Genomic DNA, 25,490 nt, shown 5'->3' on the forward strand with positions numbered 1-25,490 from the left:
AAAACGTGGGTCGGGCGTGTGCAGGATTGCTGTGCCGTGGTGCAGCTCAGGGTAACGTTGGTACTTTCGGCTCTGTTTGCAAGCACCAGGGAGAAGCCGAGGCTCCTTTCCTATTCCCTGATTAAGGAGAAAACTGGCTCCTTTACAGGCATGGGAACCTGCAGGGTATTTGTCTAAGGAGGAGGATTTGAGGATAGGAAAGGCACAGGATTGTCCCCTTGAGAGCAAGCCCAGCCTGGCAGCGTGCAGGTGCCGACGGGCACAAAGCACCGCAGGGACCTCCGAGCCGGCAGCGTGGGAGGCACAAGATGCCGTAGAAACTGCTCGAGATGGGGCAGCGGTCCAGGTTTCCTTTAGAAATGATACGACCGTGTGCCACGTTCCTCGGGTTCATCTCTGCTGTCGCTGGCAGGCGGTCAGCAGAGCCGTCCCGGATTGCTGGCAGTGAGGGAAGGTGACACCGAGCCCTGCAAGGCAGCCGGGTGCTCGGGAGGGAAGAGGGATGGGAAGTGTCCCTAGGGAGAAGGAGACTCAGCCGTGGGGAGCAGGGAGAGGCTGTGCTCGCCCTCGTGCCTGACCCTACCTAAGACGGTCCACGGGAGCATCGCTCTCCCCCGTGGAGTTTTACGCTCCACCAGCGCCGTCCACCCCGTGCTGCGCAGCGGGACCCGCCGCCGCCGCCAGCTGGTGCCCGGGACGGAGCCCTCCCCGCGGGCAGTGTCCTCCGAAGCATCTGGCACTGACCTCGCGCCGCTACCAGGGCCTCTTCCAGCAGGGAAGCTCCTCTGTTCTGATTCAACCATGCATAGCAAATCAACTGCTGGAAAATAAAGAGCCAAGCTGCTTTTTTGGCCCGGGATGTGCTAAGAGTGGTCGTTAAATGGAGTCCAAGAAGCAAAAGGAGCCGCTGCCGCGTCCGGGCTTGCAGCAGGACGCAGGGTTCCCGGGAGCAGGAGGGGGAGGCAAGTCACGGCTGACAAAAATTGGATGAAAAATGCATATTACGGAATTGTATTTCTCTTCTGTGTTTAAACTGCCTCAAGAAAACCACGCGCTTTTCTGCAGCTGGTGCCTCTGCTGATGCACAGAAAAAATAGCGGGGAGAAGATTAAAATTGAACTGGCTTGGAGTCTGTGTAATCAGGGAAAATATCTCGGTGATTTGCTATTATAATTTTCAATAACAAACTGCAGGGCTCCTGCCGTACTAATAATAACGGTTTGAATGAGATGGGGAAAGAACCTGCCGTGGGGTGTTTGTGTGTGTGTGTTTGTGGGAAGCACTTACAATTTTCCCCATCTCCTAATTTTGAAGAGGTATTTTTAGTGCACATTTCAAAGAGCTTTACGTAAACACATCTGCTGGAGTTTTTGCTCGGAAATGTCTTTACAACCTTCTTTTCTGTCCCCTCCCTCTCCTGGGACAAAGGAACGGTTCGACCATTTTCTTTCTCAATCAGATGAGCAAAGCCAGAGAGCAAAGGAGAAAATAAAAGGGTCATTTTGCTAGTGCTAAAAGCCTTCTCTGCCCAAAGTGGTGGATTTTAGAAACGTTGCGAGCAGCTGGGCCCATCCTTGTCAGGGCCAAGAGCCCAGGGCAGAGGTACATCGGAGGTGGCCATGGCAGAAAGCCGCAGGGATGCGGGAGAGCGGGGACCCCAACCCCCCGCCTGCCCGCTCCCGCGCAGCCGAAACCTCCAGGTGAGCAAAGGAGAGGAAAGATCAGATATTCAATCATGTGTCCATGCGCTTTTTGGACGTTTCTCAGGAGAAGCAGCAAGAGCATCCCTGGTGTGAGCGGCTGCGGGTGCCTGTGTCCTTTCACGGGCTGATGTTCCCAGTCCCCAGGCGAGGCATCCATCATTGGTTTAATGCCAGTGAAACATTCACAACTAATAGGCTCATCAGAGATGCTTTAACCTTTTTCGGGTTTGGGGCTCCGGTTGGCTGGAGCCGCTCCTACCTTTTCACCAGGGGCTGTAGAGATGATGGGAACGTGGAGCCAGCCAGGGCTGAAAAGGGCAAGGCAGTAAAGTTTCCGTATTGGCTTTCCACATACTCTGTCCTGAGCCTGGAAATGCTGTCAGTGCAGGTCTGCCAAGCGCAGTCAGTGCTCCGAGTCTCCAATGTGCTCATGCACGCAGCCAGGTGCCCTGCAGCACCACGAACCCGCTCGGGCTGTGCATCCAGCACCCAAGCCAGCTGCGTGTGCGAAGTAAAATAAATGATAAAAATAAAAGGCTTGGTTAGCACGATTCAGCCCCAGTGTGCTTACACTGCTACTTGCAAAGCAGCTGGGAAGGGCAGAGGAGCTGCAGCCAGGCCACGGAGGGCTGGGACTGCCGGAGCCTGTCCTGCGGAGGCGAGGGACGATGCTGTGGAGGTTGGGGAGATGGCCTGGTGGCAGGGTCCGGCGGCTGAAAGGTCACTAGGAAGGCAATTTTCCTGCTTTTCTCTCCTCTTGAGATGAGGAGCTGAGTTACTGCGGAGGAAAAGGATGATTGATGAAAGCTTTGTGGCAGGAGACTGCTGCAGGGCCAGGGCAGAGGAGCTCGGCTGGGACGCGGGAGCCCGCAGGCAGGGGAGGGCAGCTGCCCGGCCCCGGCAGCACTGAGATGCCAGCACGCAGGGATTTCAAGTGCACACCAAACCCACACCGACTGCGTGTCACTGCAGGGCCGGAGGGGACGGGTGTTGCTGGGCTCAGCTCCTGGTCAAGTGTGCGTCACCAAGTGCCACATTTCATGGCCTGATGAGATGCCACTTGGCCACGGCACCGAGCGCAGTGGCCCGGGATGAAGGAACGGGGATGGGTTGTGAGTTAGCTCTGCTCCCCGCAGCAGCAAATACCCCGTGCCTTTGCCCCATCCTCTGAAGGATGCCAGGATCTGCCCGTGGGCAGGAAGGGCAGTGCAATCCCATGGGGGCTAACGGGGGGGATATTTCCCCGTGGCTGGGCTGGTTCAAGCCCCCAGGATGCCCCAACACTGCAGCCCTGCCCCGGGACTGAGGCTCACCCGTGGGGCTCACCCATGGCTCTGGAGGCCACAGCATGTCTTTAACAACTTCCCTGAACAAACTCCATGGGCTCAGCACATCTCCCAGGTCTTGCAAATGCCCTGCAGGACCTCTCCGGTCTTGCATTTTCCTTGGCCTCTGCAGAGCCGTGGCCTCATCCTGCCATCCATGTGCACAGCCGCCTCGAGCTCCTGTAAGATACCTGGTGCGAAAGCCTCCTGCCGAGCCCACCAGTGACTTTCTACTTCTCCCCAGCAAACAGCGATGTCCAGTCCCAAAGGGAGGTGGTGCGAAGCATGGGGGCTGCAGCAGTGTCCCCATACACTGGGGGGGACATGCCAGCACCCCCAGGGAAGGGAGGCAGGATGGGTGGCATTGGGTGACAAGGCTCTGTGGGATGCTGCTGGCAGCAGGGAGCCCAGTGGGATTCGGAAATGTGATGTGCCTTTGGGAAAGGCTGGTGGGAAGCATATTGGGCAGTTTGTAAAAACAAAGAGGGACGGGGGTCCTTCCCTACCAGTGATCTTTTTGGGTTCATTCCTACCAGTGATCTTTTCTGCATCACTTCTATTAGGGTAGCAATACATCATTTCCCCCTGCTGTCAATACATTCTATCAGGGAAGGAAAACATGGGAGAGCTTAAATCCGATACCAAAATGCAAGCTGGGCTAGCTGGGTTGTGACAAGCGGTGAAAGGCTCGGGCTGGTGGGAGAGGCAAGAGCCCTTCATGCCCACTGCTTCCCTCCCAGCTGCTGAAAAGATGGCAAAAATCACCATGAGCCCAAAAAAACCCCCTTGGACTGGGGACCGCTGCAAAGGGAAGGCACAAGGCGAGCCATCTGCGGAGGGAGGTTGCACGGGGTGTGTTTTGTGCTGAGCTGGTGGCCCACAGCCTGGCAGGTGCCCTGCTGCTCCCATCAGGAGCAGGGATCTGCTTTTGGGCAGGCCTGGTGGATAGGCTGGGAGAAAGAAAGAAAAAAAAGTAAATGAGTGCAAGCAATTGTCTAATGGAAATAAAGAAACTTGGAGAGCAGGGAGGATGGGTGGGCTGCTGCCTTGTGATGGCCGGGCTGCCCACGGCCAGGAGCACGTCCTTAGGGACAAACATGCGCCCCGTACGTTGGCAGAGAGGCTGTGGTCCTCGCTCCGAGGGCAGGGTAATGTTGGATGCCCAGAGTGGTGGATGCCCAGACAAACCCTGGCCATCCTTCCTGCCTCCTCTTCCTCCTGCCTCCTCTTCCTCCTGCCTCCTCTTCCTCCTGCCTGCTCCGGCACACGTCTCTGCGGGCAGCAGGTCCCCTGTGCCGAGCAAGCCCCGTACTGCCAGCTGCATCGCTCCGAGCATCCTCACCGCCCGCCTGGTGCCGGCTCCAGCAAAGCACCCGCAGAGGCTGTCTCCTTTCTGCTGCAGGCAGGGACTGGCAGGGGAAGGTGTGACAGTCTTCTCTTTTGAGGCCACAGTAATCGTCCACGTAAAACTGCAAGCACTTCTATATCAGTCATGAAAGACACAAAAGACGACAAAAAAAAATCTATGTTTTTACATATATATTCAATCAATGTCTATGGAGCTTAACGCAAGGGGATTACCAGCCAGTTTAGAGCGTTAGTGACTCTCGGCATTCATCAGAGGAGAACATTTGGTTGGATTGAAACCAGCCTTTGATGGGATTGGAGAATAATTATTTCCATCAATAATTACTTCCAAGCCCAGAAGAAATGGTTCCTAGCGCGTTGCAGGACAGGAGTCCTTGGTTGCCTCAAGGCCAATATGTTTTAACCCCAGGACCTGAAAACCTCATGAGTGGGAGCAGGGCCTGGGTGAGAGGGACATCGCCCGCCGGGGCCGGGTCCCTCCTGCAAGGCAGCAGTGCCCCAGCGCGCTGCCAGCCTGGGGAGGAACCCTCCCGCCTCTGCTGCTGGAGCTGAGCCAGCCCGGGCTTTGCACAGGTCATTAATTTGGGGACATTTTTAATGGATCCTAATGATTGAGCCTCGGAAGACTGTTCTTAAAAGGGGTTTGGGAAAGACCACAAGCTAATTAGCTTGCACAAAGAAAGCAATTAACCGTGTAGCTTCCCGGATGGTTAAAAATAACATAGATGTTGGGAAGCGACTGGGGGATTTATTACAAGCAGAGTAATAGATTTTTCAAGCCAGAGGGACCATCAGATGAGCCGGTGTCACCTCCTGCATGTCCTGGGCCAGAAATATTTCACCCAGCTTCCTCCCATTGACCCCTGTCACTTGTATTCGGCTGATGCACATCCTTAAATGTTCAGGGATTACAAAATGAAAAAGCTATTAGAGAAAGTGGGGGGTTGCTGAGAGAGAAAACACAGGTGGAAAGAGAGGGGTGACCCTTCTGGAGGTTCTCCTGTGCCAGCTCCAGCCCCAAAAAGCATTGCTTATGGTTGAGGCACAGCAGCAGGATGTTCCTTGGGGCATGCAAGACTCTGGCCACAGCTAGCCAAGGCTAACATGCCATTTTAGCATCCCATTGCTCTTTAACCACCCTCTTAGCCCCATTTAACCCCCAGATGTGCAGCATGCACCTGGCCTTGGCCCTTTGCTCCTGACCCCACAGCCCACGTCTGATGGTTGTGACGATCTCTGCAGCCAAAGCACCCTCCCGGCATCCCTGAGCCACCGCGGCTGCGGGGCTGGCAGGGGGACAGCCCAGCCTCCCCCTGCTCCAGGGTGGGGGTCCACGCGGCCCGGGGGTTTCGGCGGGCTGCTTTCTGAAGAGAGGAGGTAGGTAGGGTGGCAGACACGGCGGTGGGACCTTGCAGAGCTGACCTGGGGATCACAGAATCACAGAATGCTTTGGGATGGAAGGGACCTTTAAAGGCCATCTAGTCCAACCCCCCTGCAATGGGCAGGGACATCTTCAACCAGATCAGGTTGCTCAGAGCCCCATCCAGCCTGGCCTTGAATGTGGCCAAGGATGGGGCATCCACCACCTCTCTGGGCAACTCGTTCCAGTTTAGCCAGGGGTGGCTAAACCCAAAGCAGCACCCACACTCCGTGCCTGGGATTGGCTTCAAAATGATAATGGGAAGAAATGGGGACGCTTTGGCTGCCAGCTGAGCCCAGCCCACCGTGGGTACCACCCCACGGCCAGGTCAGGCTTGGACATGCTGATGCTTGCTTTATTTATTCGAATAATACTCTGGATGACATCAAAAACATAGCGTTCTTGGCGCCCCTGCGGAGTACGGTTTATGTCTTTCCATTAATCTTTCTGTTCTTTGAAATAAACATCTGCGGGGCCTGGGAACCCATTTACTTTCCTCCCAAGTGTCTGAGCTCAGGCTTGTTTGGGTTTGTTTTCTCCATTTGACTTCTTTTCTCCATTTGAGCTTGCCCTGCCCAAGCCCCGGTGTTCCTTGGAGACCCCTCACCCCAAGCTTTCCTTCCCCTAGCTTTGCTCCTCACCAACACTCATGGTCTCCCCAGGGCTCTTGCAGGCACCTGCCTGGCCCAGGTGGTTCCCCTTAGCTCTGCTGGGCTGCCCCAGGTTCTCCAGTTTGGGCTTTCATCAGGATCAGGTGTGTTTACTGGCCCAGCACCCTATTTATAGCGGGGAAGAAGGCTGTCCTCTGGCTGCCAAGGCTTTGCTTCCACCTGGGTGCTGGTGAGGGGGATAGGATGAGGCTGGGTGGTGAGGTATTGGCAATGCTAATAGCAGGTTTGGGGAATGGTGTTTGAAATGCAAAAGCTTTATTTCTACCAGAGCACAAAATCACAAGTCTTATGAGGAGCGGCTGAGGGAGCTGGGGTTGTTTAGTCTGGAGAAGAGGAGGCTGAGGGGAGACCTTATTGCTCTCTACAACTCCCTGAAAGGGGGCTGTAGTGAGGTTGGGGTCGGTCTCTTCTCCCCAGTAACAAGTGATGGGACGAGAGGAAAGAGCCTCAAGCTGCGCCAGGGGAGGTTTAGGTTGGATATGAGGAAAAACTTCTTCACCAAAAGGGTGGTCAAGCATTGGCACAGGCTGCCCAGGGAAGTGGTTGAGTCTCCATCCCTGGAGGTATTTAAAGAATGGGTAGATGTGGTGCTTGAGGACAGGGTATAGATGGACTTGGCAGTGATAGGTTAACGGTTGGACTCGATGATCTTAAGGGTCTTTTCCAACCTTGACGATTCTATGATTCTATGACCAGTGCTGTCTCTGCAGAGCTGGCGAGCTAAAACCCACAACGTAGAGGAAGATGTCCAGGGGTGCTGCTCTGATTCGCTACCATTGCCCCTTGCTGTTGCATTGGATCCAGACCCTGGGCTGCCCCTGCAGTATGGGGCTGCCCAGCTGCTCCTCGGCTTCGTGACACTTGGGGCATCTCTGCTTGAAAGCCAAGCACAGCATGTCCACGCTAGGACACCGCTTGGCTTGGAAATGGGGGCTTTCCAGAGCTTTGTAGGACCATTTCCAACTGCAGGGCTGAGCACCGCAGGCTCAACCTGCACCTCTCCTTCACAGCAGCACAGGTCCTACCTGCGGAAGGGAAAGGGCGTTCCCCGGTTCATAGGAAACCTTCAGCCAAGAGCCCAGCTGAACGGATGGGTTTTATCGCTCTCTTTCTCTCCTCTGCTCCCGCAGCGGGACGCTCAGCTGCCTGCCGTACCCCACGGAGGACAGGCGTCCCGAAAAGCTGAGCGGTCGCACGGTCAAGGAGGCCTCCACCACCAACGGCTGGGCGAAAGGGAAGGAGAGACGAGACCATGCTCGCCGCAGGTCACGCAGGTAGGAGCCGGGGCTGCGAGCGGGGTCACCCCGAAGCAGGGGGATGGCAGAGGAGGCGGCTGTGACTGTTTACCCAGCCCCTCCGGGGGTCTGCGAGAGCTGGGGATGGGTTAAATGGCCACAGGAGCATACAGCAAATGTACGCAACGGTACGAAAGCCCCGTCCATGTTTGCAGGGAGAAACCTGCAAACCTGTAGTTCACTTCCACTCCACATCTTGCTCTCACAGCTTTGTGCAAGTAGAGAGACAGGCGACCTGCCAGCATCCTTGGGTGCTACCGGGTCCGCAGGGTACCCCTGGCTGGGCATCGCTCTCAGCAATTCCCCTCTGCCCCCACCTAGATCAGACCAGCAGCATTGGCTTCGTTAGGACACAGCTTCATTACCAGTTCATCATTAGCCCCTGACAACTTAAGAGGGGAAGAATGAATTGAATGTTGTAAATGAAGCAGCTAGGGTCTCTGAGCCCTGTCTGCTAAACCGTCTCTGGGATTAAGGCCTCTCTGGTTAAAGATGCTGGAAAGAAAGTACAAGAGAGCACATTTCATATCTTCAGATTTCAGGCTAACCAGAACAATAATCTAAAGTGTATTTTTAATTAGACTTTGATCATAATCACAGAGAAACAATTAAAATCAGATCAGTGCTGGGAGAAAGCTTCCACATCAAAGATGAAAGGCTTTATCTTGTGAGAGGGAGAAGGGCTCTCCAGAAAGCGCCTGCAGCCGCACGGCACGGTCAGAGGCTTCTCCCCGCTCTCCCTTGGCCGTGGCAGTGCCTGGCCGCAGCCCTGGGCGATGGGGTGCTGAGATGCACCCAGACCTGTTTGCCGGGGAGCCCAAACCTCTGCTAGGGGAAAGCACGTGGGAGCTGGGATTGGGCATCCAGATAACTGAGGGCTGAGATGGGTGGTCAGGTCCCGGGTGTAGCACAGACCCTTAGGGTGGCTCGGGGCAGATGTCTGAGCTTAGCAACAACGAGCTGTCTTGGAAAACACACTTCTACCTTAATGCAGAAAAAAGACTCACCGAGTCCCAAGCGTGCCGTATCTCCTAGCAGCACGTCTGCCGGTTGGTGAAACCCCTGGGAGGAGAAAGAGTGGGGAGCAGTATTTGGGTGCTTCTCGGAGCCGCGGTGTGGTTGCACCTCGGATTTACCGCAGCAGAAACACTCGGCACGCAGTTATTCACAGTTGACAATCAAAGCATCAGTGTGTAGTTTCGCTTTGCAGAGCAATTTGGGGAAAAAAAAAGGTGTATTAAAAGCACTAAGCAGTTGGCTTTTTATGGTAGCATGATTTTGGTAGTAATTCAAGCCCTGAGTGAGCAAGTGTTGGGGGGCAGTGGAGCCTGAGTCCCCCCGCCACTGACAGGTCAATGTGCCGTGACATCTGCTCTGTGTTAGGACTATTATTAAACATAATTATTCTTTCTGCAGAAACTGCTCAATTTTGGGCCTTTTTTTTTGAAGGTCCTACAATATTTTTCCAAACACAGGGCCACCTTCATGCATTCCCCGCTAGCAGTGACTCCTGCCAGCAGGGCGAGAAGTGGGGAAACTGAGGCACGAACCCAGCACCCTCGTTTCCAGCAGTGTCTGCCCCTTCCTTAGGGTCTCCAGTCCCCAGTTTTGCAGATGCCCTGGGGAGCTGTGCCCCCCACAAACCTCGCCCCTGGATCCATTTGGGGATCCACAGACAAATCTGGGGGTCAGTTTGGGGATCCGAAGGCCACTGCCAGCTGCCCTCCATCTTTATGAGCACTTGCTTTGGTTAATGAGTAGCCACAGAGTATCTGTCATATTTTCAGCCCAGTGCTCTGAATTAATTTAACTGTAGTATTTGCTTTTCATTGAAACATAATGCAATTCAGTATCATATGTTTAAAAAAGAAATTAATTTACAGGAGGGTTTTTTTTTTCAAGGTTTAACAACTGTGCAAGAGATGCATATCTCATTAAATTACCATAGCATTTCAATAAACATATATATTTCTAATCAATTGCTATTTAACATATGTCAGGTCTTTTTATTATAGTTAGATGCATCGGGTTGCAATAATTATTGTATGCAAATTAAATGTCAATTAATTATTTAAAGCATATTTACAAAGAGCAACAAAACCTATAAATCTGCTACGGAGTCGTTAACCTCAGCAAACACGTTTTAAATAATCAGCCGGTGTCGCTGTGGTGTACAGTAGCTGTCTCATTATATCTCCATTAAACCCATGGAGGAGACATTTCATTTAAAGTGTGACCAAATTATTGGGTATATAGGGTAATTAGGTGCTCGCTTGCACCCCAGGTCCACCGTGAAAACTGATCTCTCTGCCCTGCGCGTCCCTGAGGTGGGGACGGCAGCAAACGGGGAGAGCGGTCCCATGTGAGCCGATTCAGACCGGGCTTTTATTTTTATTATTTTAATTTTTTGTTTGTTTGTTTCCTCCCTTCCTCAGCCCCTCATGCGATGGGGAGCGTGCGCCGCCACCGGCCCGGGGGAAGAAGAAGAAGAAGAAATCCGGCCGCAAGAAGCGAAGGAGGTGAGGGTGGCCATGGAGGCGTGTGGGATGGGCAGCCCTCGGCTGCGTGAGGGGGGGAAAAAGCCAGTGTAAAATGGAGGCTGGATACCCTATGGGGAGGTGCGAGGGGCTGGGGGTTTCCACAGGCTCAGGGAGGCGATGCCATTTTCTTGCCCTCCCTTCATGGTGGCAGAAGCCGGGCCGGGGCTTGCCCAGGAGCCCCCGGACCCTCTCCAACCCGGGGGGATGCCACTGGTGGCAGGGTAAGGGTTGGGGTGGCCAGGGAGGGCTGTGGGGAGCAGTCCCTAACACCCCTCTGCCTCCTCAGGTCTCCCTCCTACAGCCCCTCACCTGTGAAGAAGAAAAAGAAGAAAAGCTCCAAGAAGCGAAAAAGAAACAGGTATTTTTCCCTTGAAAATGTAATTCTCATTGGCAGCAGCTATTGGTGGGGTTTGGATGAGGGGTGGGAGGCATTGCTGCTGTCAAGCAGCCGGTCGAGCCCCGTGCCAAGAGGCAGAGAGGTGTCAAACTCCTGACTCCTAGTAATGGCCACCCAGAGGGCAGGGTCCCTCCGGGAGGTGAAAGCCGGGCAGAGCCGGCATCGCTCTGGGCAAGGAGGGAATGAAATGGGGTGCACACCCAGGGCAAACAGATAAATATGAGCTGGTGGGGCGTGGGGGAAGAGACAGATGAGCCAAATCAGTGCAAGGTCTGCAGAGCCTCCGCCTGTTCCTTGACCTTGCTGTCCAATTTCTCATCCTCTGGGATGCTGACGAGATTGGTGCTTGGACCAGGACAAGGCTCGGACCAGGTCCCTGCATCCACATCTCGGCCTTCCCTCCCAGCCCCGGGTGACTGCCTCCACATTCCCCTTCTGAAGCCCATTTTTAATTCAAAGGGCACAATTAAATTTTAAAGTGGCACATATTTCACTGTTTTCTCTCAACCATCAAACCAATATTTGAAGAGAGCAGTGGATGCAATTTCCCTTGGAAAGTTCATGTATTTATAATATATTAACCAAAGAGAGAAGCTACCAAAAATGGATAACAGGGTGAAAATCTGAGCCTGAATCTTAAAGAAAAGGGAGGGAGGAGGAGAGACAAGGATATAGAAACTCCTTTAAAATACTTCCTTCCCAAAAATGCTCTTTTATGGATGCCATCTCCCAACAGCAGTCCAGGGTCAGATGCTCCTTGGCTTTGAACCTTTAGTACCCATCTGTGCCCCTGCAAGCCAAGGGTAAGCTGAGGCTGGTCCCAAAAGGCAGCATGATAAGCCATTAGGCATTAGTGACCCATGGAGGTTGTTTCCAGACACCTGGTACCACTTCAACCACAGATCCCAACTGACGTTGCCAGAGGCATTCTCTAGGCAGGACTTCAGGCCATGTCTTCTGCAGGATTTTGTGCTCCAAGCTGAGACGGGACACAGCGGGCTGTGCAGTGTACTGGGGCCAGGCCTCGCCGCAAGGAAGAGCATCCTCCGTGCTCCCAGGGTTTTCTAGAAGGACCACCAGCATGGTGGCTCCTCTGTCATCCCAGGGATGCTCCAGGAGGCAAGACAGAGGCAGGACACTGGTTTGCCTGTGAGGCCGCTCTGGAGTTATACAGAAAGGATTCTTCCTTTGACTGCTGCTTGGTCCTTCGTGCAGAAAACGAGGGACTGGACTCGCCTCTGCCCCCTCAAACTAAGTGCAGTGCAAAACTGTGGAGGCAGTAGCAGAGAAAAGGGACCCCCCAGGCACAGGGGATGTATTTGATCTCTATAGGCTTGTTATCCTGAGGATCACATTCTCAATTATTTGCAGACTGTGATAGTCACCTCCACCACACCAGCATCTCTCAGCTACCCCCTTGCCAGCTGGCTAAAGGAGAGCCAAGACCATTCTGCCCAGCTGGTACATGAGGTCTTCCCGCAGTGCTTCGTCTAACGCTGGGCCTTACCACATTGTGTCTGATTCAAATTTCCAATTTTGTGAGACCCTGTATTCAGTGTACATGTTTGTGTCTTGCAGGTTATCTTCAAAGAAGAGAAGACACAGGTAAGACTTGAGCAAGTGTGGGTGGTCCCATAGAAATAGGAGTTTAATGGTCTCTTCAAGACCTCACAAAGTTGATGTTCACTGGGTGGGGCCAGAAGACCTTTTTCTTCTGTGTCTCCTTATGGAATCCCCTTGGCTTCCCCCATTCCCTGTGGGTCCGGTGCTACCCTCTCCCTATTCTCCATACTCCTTACGCATTCCTCAGACCCCACAGGAATCAGGTCTCCAGCCTAGCCTGTGCAATCAAGCACTTAACTGGAAAAGACCTCTTGGCATAACCTAGCCCCCGTCAGCCTCATCCATGTTGCATCTATCCTGCATCTTGAGTCTTCATTTCTCTTACGGTTTTAATTTGCAAGCAGTATGGCCTCCCCCAGCAGTGCCCATCTTAGAAACATTCAGAGTCAGTGGCTTTCCAGGTGTGTACTGGAAGAACTCTCCTGATTCCAGTACGTGTGTGTACAGTACCAAGAAGTATTCATCTTTTCTATGGGAAAATGCAAAGCCACCAGGATGGCTGATCCCTTTGAGGATCATTTTAGGCCAAGCCCACAAGCCAGACTTGTCAGCAGGCGCTCAGATCCCCTGTGCTGGGGCAGAATCATTAATCCCTTTCATTTTTATTGCACGCTCTTGGGCAATCTAGCTGTAACATTGATGTGTGATTGTGCAGCTTTTTATCAGAACAGAGATCTCTGAATTAATTAGCCATTTCTTATTTAGTTCTTCAAGCCCCAAAAGTAAGAGAAAGGAAGAAAGAAAACACAAAAAACAGTAAGTAGCAATTCATGGTGTTCCCTGCCCTGCCCGCGCAGAGCTGCGGGGCTAGGAAGTGCTGGATGTGGTGGGTCCCCTGGAGCTAACACCGGCTGCGCAGCCCTAAGCAATTCTCAGGGTTATTTCGCAGCTAAAACCAGCAATTCTGGTTCCACTGGAATGCAAAAGGGTTTGTAGAGGCTGGAGATCTTTCCTCTCCCTCTTTCGTGCCACCTCATTCGGTACTTTCTTTGCATCTCATGAGGATGCATGGTGTCTTGTTCATCCAGTCCTGAGCAGAGGCTCCAGCTTTTCTGATGAGGGCAGCACGAGAGGATGAACTCGGATCTGCGGAGCGTGGTGCCCCACAGCCCCCACCGCCCAAAGGGCGGGCTGGCACGCTCTTACTGCGAAGGGCTTCAGCTCCTCCTTGTTTGCTGCTCTCGGAGGTTACAGTAGGAGCTACTCACGATATACAACACAACCAAAGACCTGAATGGGAGCAGAAGGCAGTGGGGACTAGGGAAGAGAAGGGATTGTTTGGAGGTGATGTAGGTTGTAAAAATCTGGGGTTGAGGTTCCCATCTGCCCTGGAGTGTCAGCAGAGCGAGCACAACCTTTGTCCTGTGGGGCAGACAATCGAGGGGTATGGTATAAAATGTGGTTCCTCAAGGCTGGAAGGAAGGCCTGTCAGCCTTCTCTGTTTTTTAATTCCTTCTCTGTCTTCTGGGAATTGCAACTTGTGGCTTCTCACCTGCTTTCAGAGCAAGGAGACAGTTCTGGGGCTGAACCTTGGGCACCAAGCCCGTGGTTGGCTCTGCTGGGACTCGGGACACCTGGCTAGAGACAGAAACTGAGCTAGCAGATGGAAATCTGCTGGTTTGTTTGGTATTAGTAGGACCTGCCCTTTAATTCTTCCCAACACAACTTTTAGCTCTTAGGCAGAAAGGTGACAGAGGGACGACGGCCTCTGATACCACCAGTCCCACCCCAGTACCCACTGGGACTGCCGAGACTGGGAATCCATGAGGTGCAGAGCATGTTGCGCTGCCTGCACAGGCCATCTCTCCTGCAAGCAGAAAGCCCGTCTCCTTTTCTCTGATTTCTACATGTTCAATAGCACAGCCACCTTTTTTTTTTTCTCAGATTGGGCTGCTATGCACCCAGAAATCTCGGTGGTAAAACTGAGGCTTCCTAGGTTGTCAGTCAAAGCAGACATCTCCCAAACCCAACGTAGCACCGGCCAGTACGCGGTAGCCTAACAGTGGGGTTAAAACAAGGCTCGGATGCCTTGCTGGAGTGCACTGACCTGGGGGAACGAGCTGCTAGAATTGCTCTTCGGGGATAAACTAGCCAGGTGTTTTAGCCTTCGTCTTTCAGCTCACAAATCAGAGCTGAGCCACTCCTGCTTTCTGCAAACCTTCTTATTGCTGCCCGGCGTGGATCAGATAGATCCCATGAGCCAACTCAGATCAGGATTTTTGTATAATCACACTGCTTTGGCTTATCTAAATCAGAGCAACTGGTTATCTAAATCACACAGGACCGGTTTTTCCTCCTGCAGGAAAGAAAAACTCTTGAACTGGAGGGACTGATGCAGAGGGTGAAGAGCAAACGTGGGGATTTTCACACAAATCCGCCATGCGAGGGAGAGATGTTCAGTGTTGCTGATTTCAGCTGTATGAAAATAAGGAAGGAGGATCCTCAAATGTCAAGTTTTTAAAAATGTAATCATAGGGTGTGAAAAGCACTAGAGAAAACAGCCAGGCGGAGTTCAATCAATTGCCCTGGAGGTTGCCCTTTGGTCTTAAAGGAGATGCTGTTCTCAAGCAATCGATTTGCTGAGGTTTTATAGCTGCAAATTGCTCAATGCTGTCCAGGCAGGTTGCATTAGTGCTGTCAGTGACTGGTACAGTGTGGCCGTGAACCCAGACCGTTCCCACCAGCTAACCCACCGTTAGCCTTGCCTTCTGGCACAGCGATGCCAGCCTGAGCAGCCGGTTACACTACCAGGTCTAAAATAACCGCTGTGACAACGATGAGAGGGAATGGGCACAGAAGGTGACAGGTAGCCTGCCACCCACATCACTCTGCTGTCCAGCCCTTGGCACGGGCAACCATGGTACTTCAGTAACAGGGCCAGGTAATCCATCCATCAGTGACAGCCCGAACGGAGCAAAGGGAAGCACGGCAGGGTGCTGAACCGGGGCCCCTGCGCACGGTTTGCTGGTAACTGTCCTGTGGCCGTCAGAAAAGGCAGCAGCAGTGACCGGACACCTATAAGAAACCAGGTAAAATGGTCCTGCCCCTCAAGCCGGAGCCGTGCCTAGGGCAGGCTGCAGTTAGGGAAGCCGTACTTCATATAGCAACCATAAGAGCTGCCTATAGGACTGGTTGGACCCTCCCGCCTAGAGAGCGTGGGGAAGGCTGGCTGTTACTGAGCGTGCTGTATTATTTGGAGCCTGTCCTTCTGCCTCTGCTCTTTAACAAGGAGCCTGCACTACAGGGAGAGTTAGAACAAGAAATGGGAGGGTTGGAGCTTTGCGATGGGGTGCCTGGAGGGATGGCGCTCCCCCGATGAGGGTCAGCAACGGGAAGGTCCCAGGCTTTTCCCTGGTTGTCCTAGGGTAGGCTGCAGGTTGAAGGGCAAGCAGATGAGCGGGCAAGCACACAGCTCTTTAAGGTCCTGAAAGCAGAAAAGATGGTGCTGTCTGCTGCGCTCCTGCATGCTAGTCCATAGATCTTCCCCCAGCAGGCTACAGAGCCAACCCAATAGCTTGTAGTTAAAATGCTAGCATAGATCTCGGTAAGATGGCTTGCCTTAGTGTCAGTGTAGCTACGAAGGGATGGAGAATTTCTCATGCCTTGGTGTCCCGCACAATGTCTCTTTGGTTTAAAACGCAGATCTCCTTTCCGATTTGAACGTTATTGACTTCAGCCTGCAGCTGCTGGCTCTTGCATGCCCCCAGTCTGCTAGCCTAACGGTGGTTCTCCTCTCTGCTCCTTAAAGCTCTCGCGGGCGCAGCCGGAAATCTCATCGCCATCGCCACCGCCGCTCTCGCTCAGAGAGCTCTGACTCCCACTCCCCCAGCTGCCGAAGCAGGTAACGTCACCGCTCCCGCGGCCGGGTGTCCCGGGACACCTCCCGGTGGGCTCAAGGACGGGATTGCAATAGCCTGTGTGACCCACAAGCGCTCTGTGCAGAGCCACATGCCGTTCTGGCAGCAGCTATGTCACGTACTGGGGGTTGAGCTTCTCGTGGCCTTGGCCAGAGAAGGGTTTTGCCTCGAGGAGCAGTCGCTGCTGCTTTTTGGTCCGGCAGTCACTTCTAATCCCCATGGCTGATGATCAGCCCATGACAGCTGATTCCAGCCTAGTCTCCCTTCCCCAGCCCAAGGGCTCTGTACTGCTGATGTCCCAGGAAACCCTTAAACTTGGTCTTAGCAATGGAAATGTATTTGCCCGTGGCATTCTATAGCCACTGTCTTTGACTTGATTAAAATCTCTGTCCTGTGGACGACAGATGCGTCCTGGGGCCAGCTAAGTGGGTGCTGGTGCTAGACCCGGCATCGCTGCGATAGCAAGTCGTGCAGTTTACACACATCATGAGTTCACGTTTCACGTTTTCTGAAAGCACTTGAGCAAACCACCCCCACTCTCCCACTTCACTCCTCCTAACTATGGGGAATTTTCTTATGAAAAGCTGATGATTAGTGGGGGGAGGAATGCAATCAGTAATTGGAGAGGTGTTCATGCAAGAGCAGAGCCTGTCTTCTCTTGGAGGTGTATTACCATAGGGACATTCAAGGCTGTGTGAAAGTATGGTTTGCCTTGAGCCACCATAAAATCATGAATTGGAGCTGAAATTTGAGGTCAAGGTCCAAAGCCTGGAAGCAAAATTTTTTTTTTTAAAAAGTAGAAAAGCAAAACACCCCTTTTCTCTCCATCATGATGGACAGAGCAGTCATGTGGAAAACCTCCTCCCACATGCAATGGCCTAGCACAGAGCTGCCAAGGGTTTGTATGGAGCTGGTAATGGGCACTACCGCAATACCGAGGAATAACGGTTTGGCTGTTCATGTCTTCTGGAGGCACAGAGCCAGGTCTCGGGAGGAAGGGCGTAAAACGCGGCGAAGGCACTCCCGGCACCATTCAAAGATCACGGCAAAGCGAAGCTCCTCTGCAGAGGTTCAGGCCAGCCAAAAAGCCAGCCAAACCCTCCCGCTGTACAGCTTCGTGTCTCCTAAGGAAGTAGTAAGTATTACACACTGTGCCTCTTTGCTTGAACTAGCCACAGGAATCTGGGCAAGGAATCTGATATGAAATTTTTATAACTCAATTATAGCGATGTTAGACAAAGTTGGTTAAAACTGTATTATTTATTAATGGTGCTGTTCTCCAATGTATTTAAAGTCATTCCTTCCTTCAGCACTTTCACACCAAGGGTGGGGCTGGAGAGGGGGAAAATTTGCAAAGGCTCTAGCCTATGAATAATGAATTGAGGACATTTAACAAAAAATAGTGGCCTCCAGCAATGATATTTTACAGGGAAGTGTTTGTTATGCAGTCTTTACTCAGCTGGATGTGAACTTAATTCACTGGTCTTCATGTCAAAAAGTTTAGTCCTTCAGGGGAAGAAAGGGAATCAAACATATATAAAAGAAACATTTACATTTAGCGAGTTGGTGATTATTGGCAGGGGGTGTTTTCTGACTATTGGGATCCTTCTAGGATCGCTGTTGCTCTGGACTGACAAGGCCAGGGGCCAAATTCAGAACTTAGGAGGAGCTCTCATTGATGCTAATGGGAACTGCATGGGCAGCCGAGGGTAAAATCAGGCTCAGTGCCTTGGGATGTTTTTCCATATACATGGAAAGAGATGATATAATACATGCCTTAGAACTGAGGGAGCAAGAGATGGAGAGAAATATTAGAGATTGATATGAAGTCTTCCTTTTCCCATGGCACGTTTCCCCTTTGTTCCCAGTAGCTGCAAAGCAGAGGTGTGAGGCTCTTTGATCGCGGTGTTAGCATCTGATAGGCATTCTGGAGAGAGAAATTGCGACACGGGACTCAGGGTAGTGCAGAATCTGGTACTTGTGCGTGTGGACGTGTAACATCAGAGGCGTCTGGAGTACAGAGTCCTCCAAGCCCCAAAGTGGTATACAATGGGGAACTGATTTTCTCGTTTAGGCCCAGTCATCGACTGGAAATAGCTCAGCCATACGCAGTAGCTACATCAGATATGAGAGTGCCAGCAAGAGGAGAGACTTTATCCGCTCGCCCGCGCAGACAGCGTTCCGATCAAAATACACGGAGATTATACGTGGGTACAGACAGGCACAAGCTGTCTCTTGGAATTATAGATATGCAGATTTGCTCTCGTTATATACATCTCCTGAGTGTGTAGCGCACATGTGAGTCATCGCTTTTAAAACCGTATAAGGTAGAGGGAACAGCAGAGCCTGCACGCCGCACTTAGATGTGTGTGCGCGCAAGGGAAGAGTCACAGCCACGGAGCTTTCGTTGCCCGCAGCCGGGGGTGTTGCCCTCTGCCAACTTGGGAAGGTAGGACTGAATTAAGAGCTCCTCCCAAAAGTCAACCAAAGACTGCATCATGTCACCAGGGTGGTGGTTTGTTTTTTTTCTTTTTGGTTCAAGCTGCGTATTTTACATAAATGTTTTCAAGTCTAAGCCTGGTTTTTAATTGGTACTAGGTTTCCTCTCTCTGAAGCCAGGCTCCCTGCGTCCTGTGAGGCTGACTGCCAGCTGTTCTGTTCCCTGAGCAAGAGTAAACCCTAATTTAAAATTGTAACGGCTTTAAAATGAGCTAAACTCAAGCATGCTGCACTCCCCTTTCCACTTGCTTCACTCGGGGTAAATGAGCACACAGGCTGCAGGGCAGGGAAAACCAGAGCTTTATAGCGATAGATGTGATATAAAAGTCCTCAGGCCCCTGCTGTAGTCTTTCTAGTAAGGGTTAATAACACAGGGAAACATTTCAATGACTAAAAGGCATCAGTACCTTTACTATGCAACCCACTACTGTCCTTTTGTTCTCAGAAAGAAGTAAGCTCTCCTGGGACATCATTCAAGAGCGCATTTAAGCACTTGTTTAAATTGAAGCCCCTGGTTAAGTGCTGCCCCTGAAATTTTTCTGAATAAGGTCATTAACTATCATGTACTCAAAACTGGCGAGGGAAAAATGGAATGGGAACTTTTAGTCTCATTTATTAATGACTATACACAACTCTTCGATGCCTCTCCTTTTTGCGAGTTAAATGGTTGCTCTATAAATAAGCTCAGTTCTGTCAGAATCTACTTTGAGAGCAGCCTGGATGTGTTATGAAAGGAAAATGTGCTCTTGCAGAAAATGTTGATCACGTATCAAAAATAAATTACTGGAAAAGAAAAGATTTTGTGGAAAATTCCAAAATTGGGATTCAAAAATGCCATGTTTCGGCCCTCCGTGGCCGTTGGTGTGTCACGCTCCCTACCCTTCCCTCTGGCCTGGGCTTCCAAGCCAACCCGTCCCTACCTGGGGAGATGCATTGCCATATCCCCAAAGGAAAGGGATTTTCCAGGGAGGATCCCGACGTGCAGAGACCCAGAGAGACAATATACAAACTCCCCATAGCACTTCCAAATCAAACATTTGGCTTTGTAAGCCAATTTTTATTCCATATTCTTTTTCTTGTGAAAATTTGAAGCATTTTGTCATAAATTCTGTGTCCCCTCTGGTTTGTTTTCCTTCCTTTCTACTGGAACAGCCATGATTTCTAACTAGATTTACCTGTAATTTATGAGGGATAAAGCATACAAAATAATGCCCTGCCCATGCATCTACCTTGCTGCTTCTTTCCCTCTTGCCTCTATGCATAAGTTGATGCGCGCACACATGCGCACGCATGTACGCATGCAGAAACACCCCAAAGTTCCCTGCTATTTTTTTCTTTTTGGCAGTGAATTTCCAAGCTTCTCCCTCTCATTCTGCCTTTAATCCCATGCAGCTGCAATGGCCACCTATTGAGAACAGGACTGTGGATCTGTGTCTCAGCATGCGGAGAAGCTGTAGGTAATATGCAGCATCTATTTTTGAACAGAACACCCCCAAGCTGCTGCAGAGACTTTATTCCACACCGATACAGATGTATTACGTGCCACCGTGCTTTCTGTTGAGCAACGCAATATAAATACCTGCAGGGTATGAATCTAATTGCCTTTGTTGTACCTGATGAAGATAACTGCACGCTGCATACACTTTTCTTTGCCAGCTCCTTTACTTCCACTGCAACTCGTTGACGATGTCACAAATTAAGATAGGCTCGAGCCAGCTTTTCAGCGAGGCTCAGTGGGGTACGGTTGTTCCGAACGGTGCTGTTTGTCTTTGCGCTCATGTGTCTGCAGAAAGGTAGAAGCGAGGCGATGCCGTGGAGGGGCTGGGACAGCGTGTGCAGGAGGGAACCTTGTAGCAGATCTGTGTATTGGCTTGCTGTTGCTCTCTGTTTTCTAGCCTGGGTTTTGGCTTACATAGGAAAAAAAAATATTCTTTTAACTGTTAGGCAGCGTGTTTCTGGCAACAAACAGGGCCCTTGAAGAGCAGGAAGGCAAAGCCTTCCATAAATATGGAAGCTGCTCTCTTTTTGCTTTTCCTTTTCTCCCCTCCCAGCCAGGGATCCGAGGTTACCCCTGGTTATTGCCCAATGCATTTGCAGCTCAGCGCTGGGACCGCAGCAAGGCCGGCAGCCGGGGGGAAGGAGGGATGCCTGCAGCCACGGGAGGGTCCTGCTGTACACCGAGTCCCAAAGGAGGTGGTGGAAAGCAAACCATTGCTCCAAAGCAGTGCCAGCATGGCCCAAGCCGAGCTGGGGACACCCTGGGCTGTGTCGAGCAACACTGGCTGCACCCCAGCGGGCTGAAAAGATCTTTGCAAAGGAACAAACCTTTGCCTGGCATTCCCAGGAATTTGCTCCCAGCAATGGATCTGTGAGCCAGGCTGCTCAGGAGCGCTGCGGTCCAGCCCCAAATAACCCAAGCTCTGACCTTGCAGGGACAGCTGTGTCATTGCCTCCGTGCTCCTGGACTTAGCTTAGCCCTTCTGGTAGAGAAAGCCTCACCCTGAGCTCTCCATCTAGCAAAAAAAAAAAAAAAGGATATTTTCTACTCAGCATTCCTTGAGTCAGGGATTCATAATTGTGCAAAAAGGGGTTATATTGTATTCCTACAGCACTGCTATTTTTTGTACTCCCTTCGTAAGAGGCTGGCTTTTCAGCTGGGGCAAATCGTCGGCAGAGCTGAGCCTCTCTCCCCCGGGCAAAGGCCTCCCCCAGTCCCCTGCTTGGGAAGATGGGGGACCCTAGAGCAGGCACACAGCCAGGGTCAAGTTTTTTATCCTTTTCATTATTACAACGCACAGAAAAAGAGAGAAAGGGAGACATTATGCACCTCTGAAAAAGAAATTAACTCCACTTTGAAGTGAGTTGCAAAACAAGAGGAAAAAAGACCCAAGAAAGAAATCCTCCAACTGTAAGTGAGGCTGTGCCACGCTGCTCGTTGATGGGTCTCGGTCCCCTAACGGTTGAGAAAATGTATAGTCATCTCTCGCCTCCGGGCTGGTTGCAGCACAGTAAATGGACTTGTTCACTTTAATTGGAAGATGAGTAGTGATTGTATTTTTGTAACCTATTAGACTGCACTGCCTCTTGGTCTAGGATCACACTCAAAATTACAGTCTGGAGTAGGAATGAGGGCCTCATTTCTACTTGCCCTTCATCTTGATTAAATAATGATTTGAAACAAAAAAATCCAATATATATATATGTATCTTGGGTTCCCTTGAGGGCAGCAGTAGGTCCCCTGCTGAAAGCTGGAGGAAGCAAAGTTCATGGAGATTATTTAATTACTTATTGGGGGGGGGGGGGGGACCCAAATGTTCGCATCGAGAAAATTAGATTCATGAAAGAGCAGACTCTTTTAAGACACCCTAGGAAAAAAAAAATCCACTGGAATTCAACTGAGCTCTGCACAGTGTTTTCAGATGTGGTGCTCGGTTTCCAACTCGTGTGGCTTGCATGCCTTTCAGAAGCAGGAAAATGGGACCAGAAGCAAAGCCAAGGTTGTCAGATGGGGAATTTGTCTGAGCAGACAGGCAAGTCGAGCACCTTGAGACTTGTCCTGGCTCTTGCCGCAGGACAGAGATCTCCCATGGAGCCCGCAGGAGGCTACTGGGTACAGCCTGGTGCCCCGAGGTGGTGGGGCTGGGAAGCTGCTGCGTCCCTCACAAGGACCGTGGGCTCCATATTTCACTGATATCCACACGTTGCCTCTTCCCAGAGTGCTGCTACCACAGATGTTGAGCTACAGAGGAGCTTGTTGATCCCCCGGTCATTTGACAGATTTTGTGATGTGCCGACAACAGTCGCTGCTTTGAAGGTAGACTTCAGCGAAGGCAAAGCAAAAGCACGCATCCCAGGTCCCAGCGGCAGCCTTAAAAGCTGTTTTAGAAATGCCAAGAAACTGCTGTATTTCTTGGCAGAAATAAAGGCCTTTTGGTTTAGACTGGGAGGGAACAGAAGCAAGGTGCTAGCGCCTGCGACGCTGGGGTCGGCGTCCCTCGGAGCAGCCCCGTGCCCGTTCCAAGCCTCTCCTACCTCTGTAGCCAGGGCGGACCTCATGTGGTGGTTGTATGCCTGTAAGTGAAAGGTGGTCAGAAGCCGGTTGCCTCTTGGTGAGGGTGCAGGTCTAACGCAAACCATAACCCATCTTTTAGGAAAATACCTGGTAAAAGCGTAATCCTGTATCTTCTGGGATGTGGTTGGGGAGAGCACAGTGGTTCATAGCAAGGAGGCCGGTTCTCTCGCGGCTCTGGATGTAGCATCAGGGTTTTGGAAAGAATTGGTGAAAAACAGAGCTGGATACCTGGCTCTCTTATGCTCCTTTGACATTCCAGTTTCTACCGGAGTAATCGAGGACTGGTAGAGAAGTGCTAGAGCTGAGAGGTAGCACGGAGCAGTACCACATGCTGAAATGAGGACTTGCAATGTGTGTCTCCACTCATTCCTAGTTGGGAACATCTGGGAGATGTTTCTGCTCTGTCCAGGGCTTTTATGTTGAAGGTGCAAGTTGGCTAGGGAAGAAGGATCACTTCATTTCCCATCTGCTGCTGGGGCTCCCAATGCCTCCCAGTTAGGACTGAGCATGGCTTAGAAGTTAGTATGGGGTGAGGATGGGGGGTCACCAGCTCCAGTATGGATTTGCTGGGATGAACTAATTCCCGTCCCTCTGTCCCTTATCCCAGAAGCAGTAACGCCTCTCTCTCTGGCAATGTTACTTGGAGACGCTCCGGCTCCAGGTGTTTTCAGAGCGTGAGGCTGTTGTGGGCAGTCGTCATTCCACGGACCGCGTGCTGAGAGCCGCTCTGCGTGTTGGCAGCTCCGCTCTGCTTTCAGTCGCTGCTGGTTCAGCACACGCGTCTGAGTCAGCAATCCCTGTCCCACTTCGCACCTCTTCAACTAGGTCGAGAGCAACACCCCCCCCCCCAGGACACAGATGCCGCTGGCAGGAGGGTGGATGCGAAGGCACCATCTGATGGGTGAAGCAGCTCCATGTAAAAAGTGATGCAGGCTGGGTCTGTAGCCCCTCTGTGGGTGAGAAAGAGCCCTGGCCCCCTGCCAGCCGGCCCAGGGCTAAGCTCTCCAAAGGGACTGGCGCTGGCCCTGCTGTGTGACGGCTGATCCAGGTCTCCTCTGCTCCCTGCCGTATTGCCAACACTGCAATGGGACTTTCTCTGCTCAGAATACCCCAGATTTGTGAGGGCATGGCCCAGGAATCCAGCGTGGAGTGTGGCATAGAGGGAGGGCATCGCGTGCTCCGGAGCACGGCGTGAAGACGTGTGTAGGTGTTTGAGGGAGCACGGGCTGCTGGGAACGTGTTGGAGGAGCATCCCGAGCGGGGGGAACCAAACCCATGTGTCCATGCTCTAAGGACCCTGGACCAAACCTTATGGGTGGGAGTGAGAGCAGAGCATCCGAGTGAAGGAGGAGGAGGCCACACAAGAGTGCAGACGTGCTGGGTCCGCGCTGGGCCCTAATTCTCACCCCATTGCAAGGGCAGATGTTAGCACTAACACAGCCTTGCTCCCAGTGCCGGTACATTCCTGGACTGGCTCTGGCAAACGCCGGTGGAGCTAAAACTGAATGAGAAAATACTCAAATGATGTAAATCCCCTTGGTGGTGCTCAGGGTCCCAGACAACAGCCCTGCCCAGGGCAGCCTACGTGGGTCTGGAGTCCTTGCTGACCCCATGGGGTCCAGCAACCCACCGAACCCCAGCCACGGCCGAACCCCAGCCACGGCCGAACCCCCACGCAGAGGCTGGCAGAGCAGGGCTGTCGTCCCCTTCCCCGTCGGTCTCCAGTGCAGCATAGGAGGGGATGTTTTTCTTCCTCTACTTTATTTTTTTTACTTCTTCCCTCACTTGAGTTCCCTTTTTCACTTCCATGAAACCCAAGGGGATTTAGTGCAAGCTGCGACTTTTCAGCACACGCGATCAGCCTCCAGGAACGGGCTGGACGGCCTCATTTAAAGCAGACAGAAACAAAAATGAATAATAAGCGAGACAAGCAAGCAGACAAAAAGCAGTCGTGACATTTGCATAGAGGAGGCGAGCGAACAGTTGGCAGTGTGGATTGAAGAGAGGGTTTGTGTTTTTTTCATGTAATTTGAGACTCTAATGATGGACTTATGTTGCCCGCTCTTCCTTTTTTCTTACACCTTACCTACTAAAGGAGGAGTTCTTGATGGGTAAGTGGATGCTATCCGCAAGACACCAGGGAATTTATTAGAGGTCACTCGAGCGCATTAGCTATATCTTCTTCAGGGGGAAAAAAGCACACAAAGAAATATCTGTATACCTTTTATTTCCAGAGGGATTTTTTCTTTTTTTTTTCCCCTCCCCCTTCTTTTTTTTTTTTTTTTAGTTTCAAAGTGATAAGCTTGTTTATTTGCCAGTTTTTACTTTGTACAGAAGCCCTTAATTTGATTTGATTTGATTTTTCTTTGCTTATTTTAGTGACATTCATTCAGCCTCTTTACTAAGGAAGCTTAAAAAATTCACTCATTTAAGATTTTGTTTCATTTTTGTTTTCTTTGCAAGGATTATGTTGGTTTTTTATATTTATATACCCGTTTCTTTTTCCCCCCCCCCCCTCCCCCTCTTTAAGGTTAAATAAGGGCTTTGTCCTCTGTTATATCGTTTTTATTTAGTTAGTTATTTTGAATCTTTGGTTGCCCTTTACTTTGTTGAACTCTTTTGTTTAACATGAATCGCATGCTGATACTCTTTGCATGATCTCTAAATCTTCCCGTTATCATAGCAGGGGGAAAAGAAGTTTCTTCTTACTGTGGATTTCT

General features: G+C 51.5%; 1 protein-coding gene across 1 annotated transcript in view; it reads left to right on the top strand.

Annotated features, from left to right (window-relative positions):
* Window positions 1-25,490, top strand: part of SRRM4 (serine/arginine repetitive matrix 4) — a gene marked incomplete at both ends in the record, with an annotated part of 45,217 nt that overhangs the window by 14,357 nt on the left and 5,370 nt on the right. The window contains 7 exons of the mRNA XM_082325349.1: window positions 7,618-7,761; window positions 10,218-10,301; window positions 10,609-10,680; window positions 12,298-12,324; window positions 13,048-13,098; window positions 16,091-16,183; window positions 17,172-17,334. Coding sequence (XP_082181475.1) covers window positions 7,618-7,761; window positions 10,218-10,301; window positions 10,609-10,680; window positions 12,298-12,324; window positions 13,048-13,098; window positions 16,091-16,183; window positions 17,172-17,334 — 634 coding nt within the window. The remainder of the gene's footprint in view (window positions 1-7,617; window positions 7,762-10,217; window positions 10,302-10,608; window positions 10,681-12,297; window positions 12,325-13,047; window positions 13,099-16,090; window positions 16,184-17,171; window positions 17,335-25,490) is intronic.

Source organism: Platalea leucorodia, assembly GCF_965183815.1.
Source record: "Platalea leucorodia genome assembly, chromosome: 12".
Classification (NCBI taxonomy): Eukaryota; Metazoa; Chordata; class Aves; order Pelecaniformes; family Threskiornithidae; genus Platalea; species Platalea leucorodia.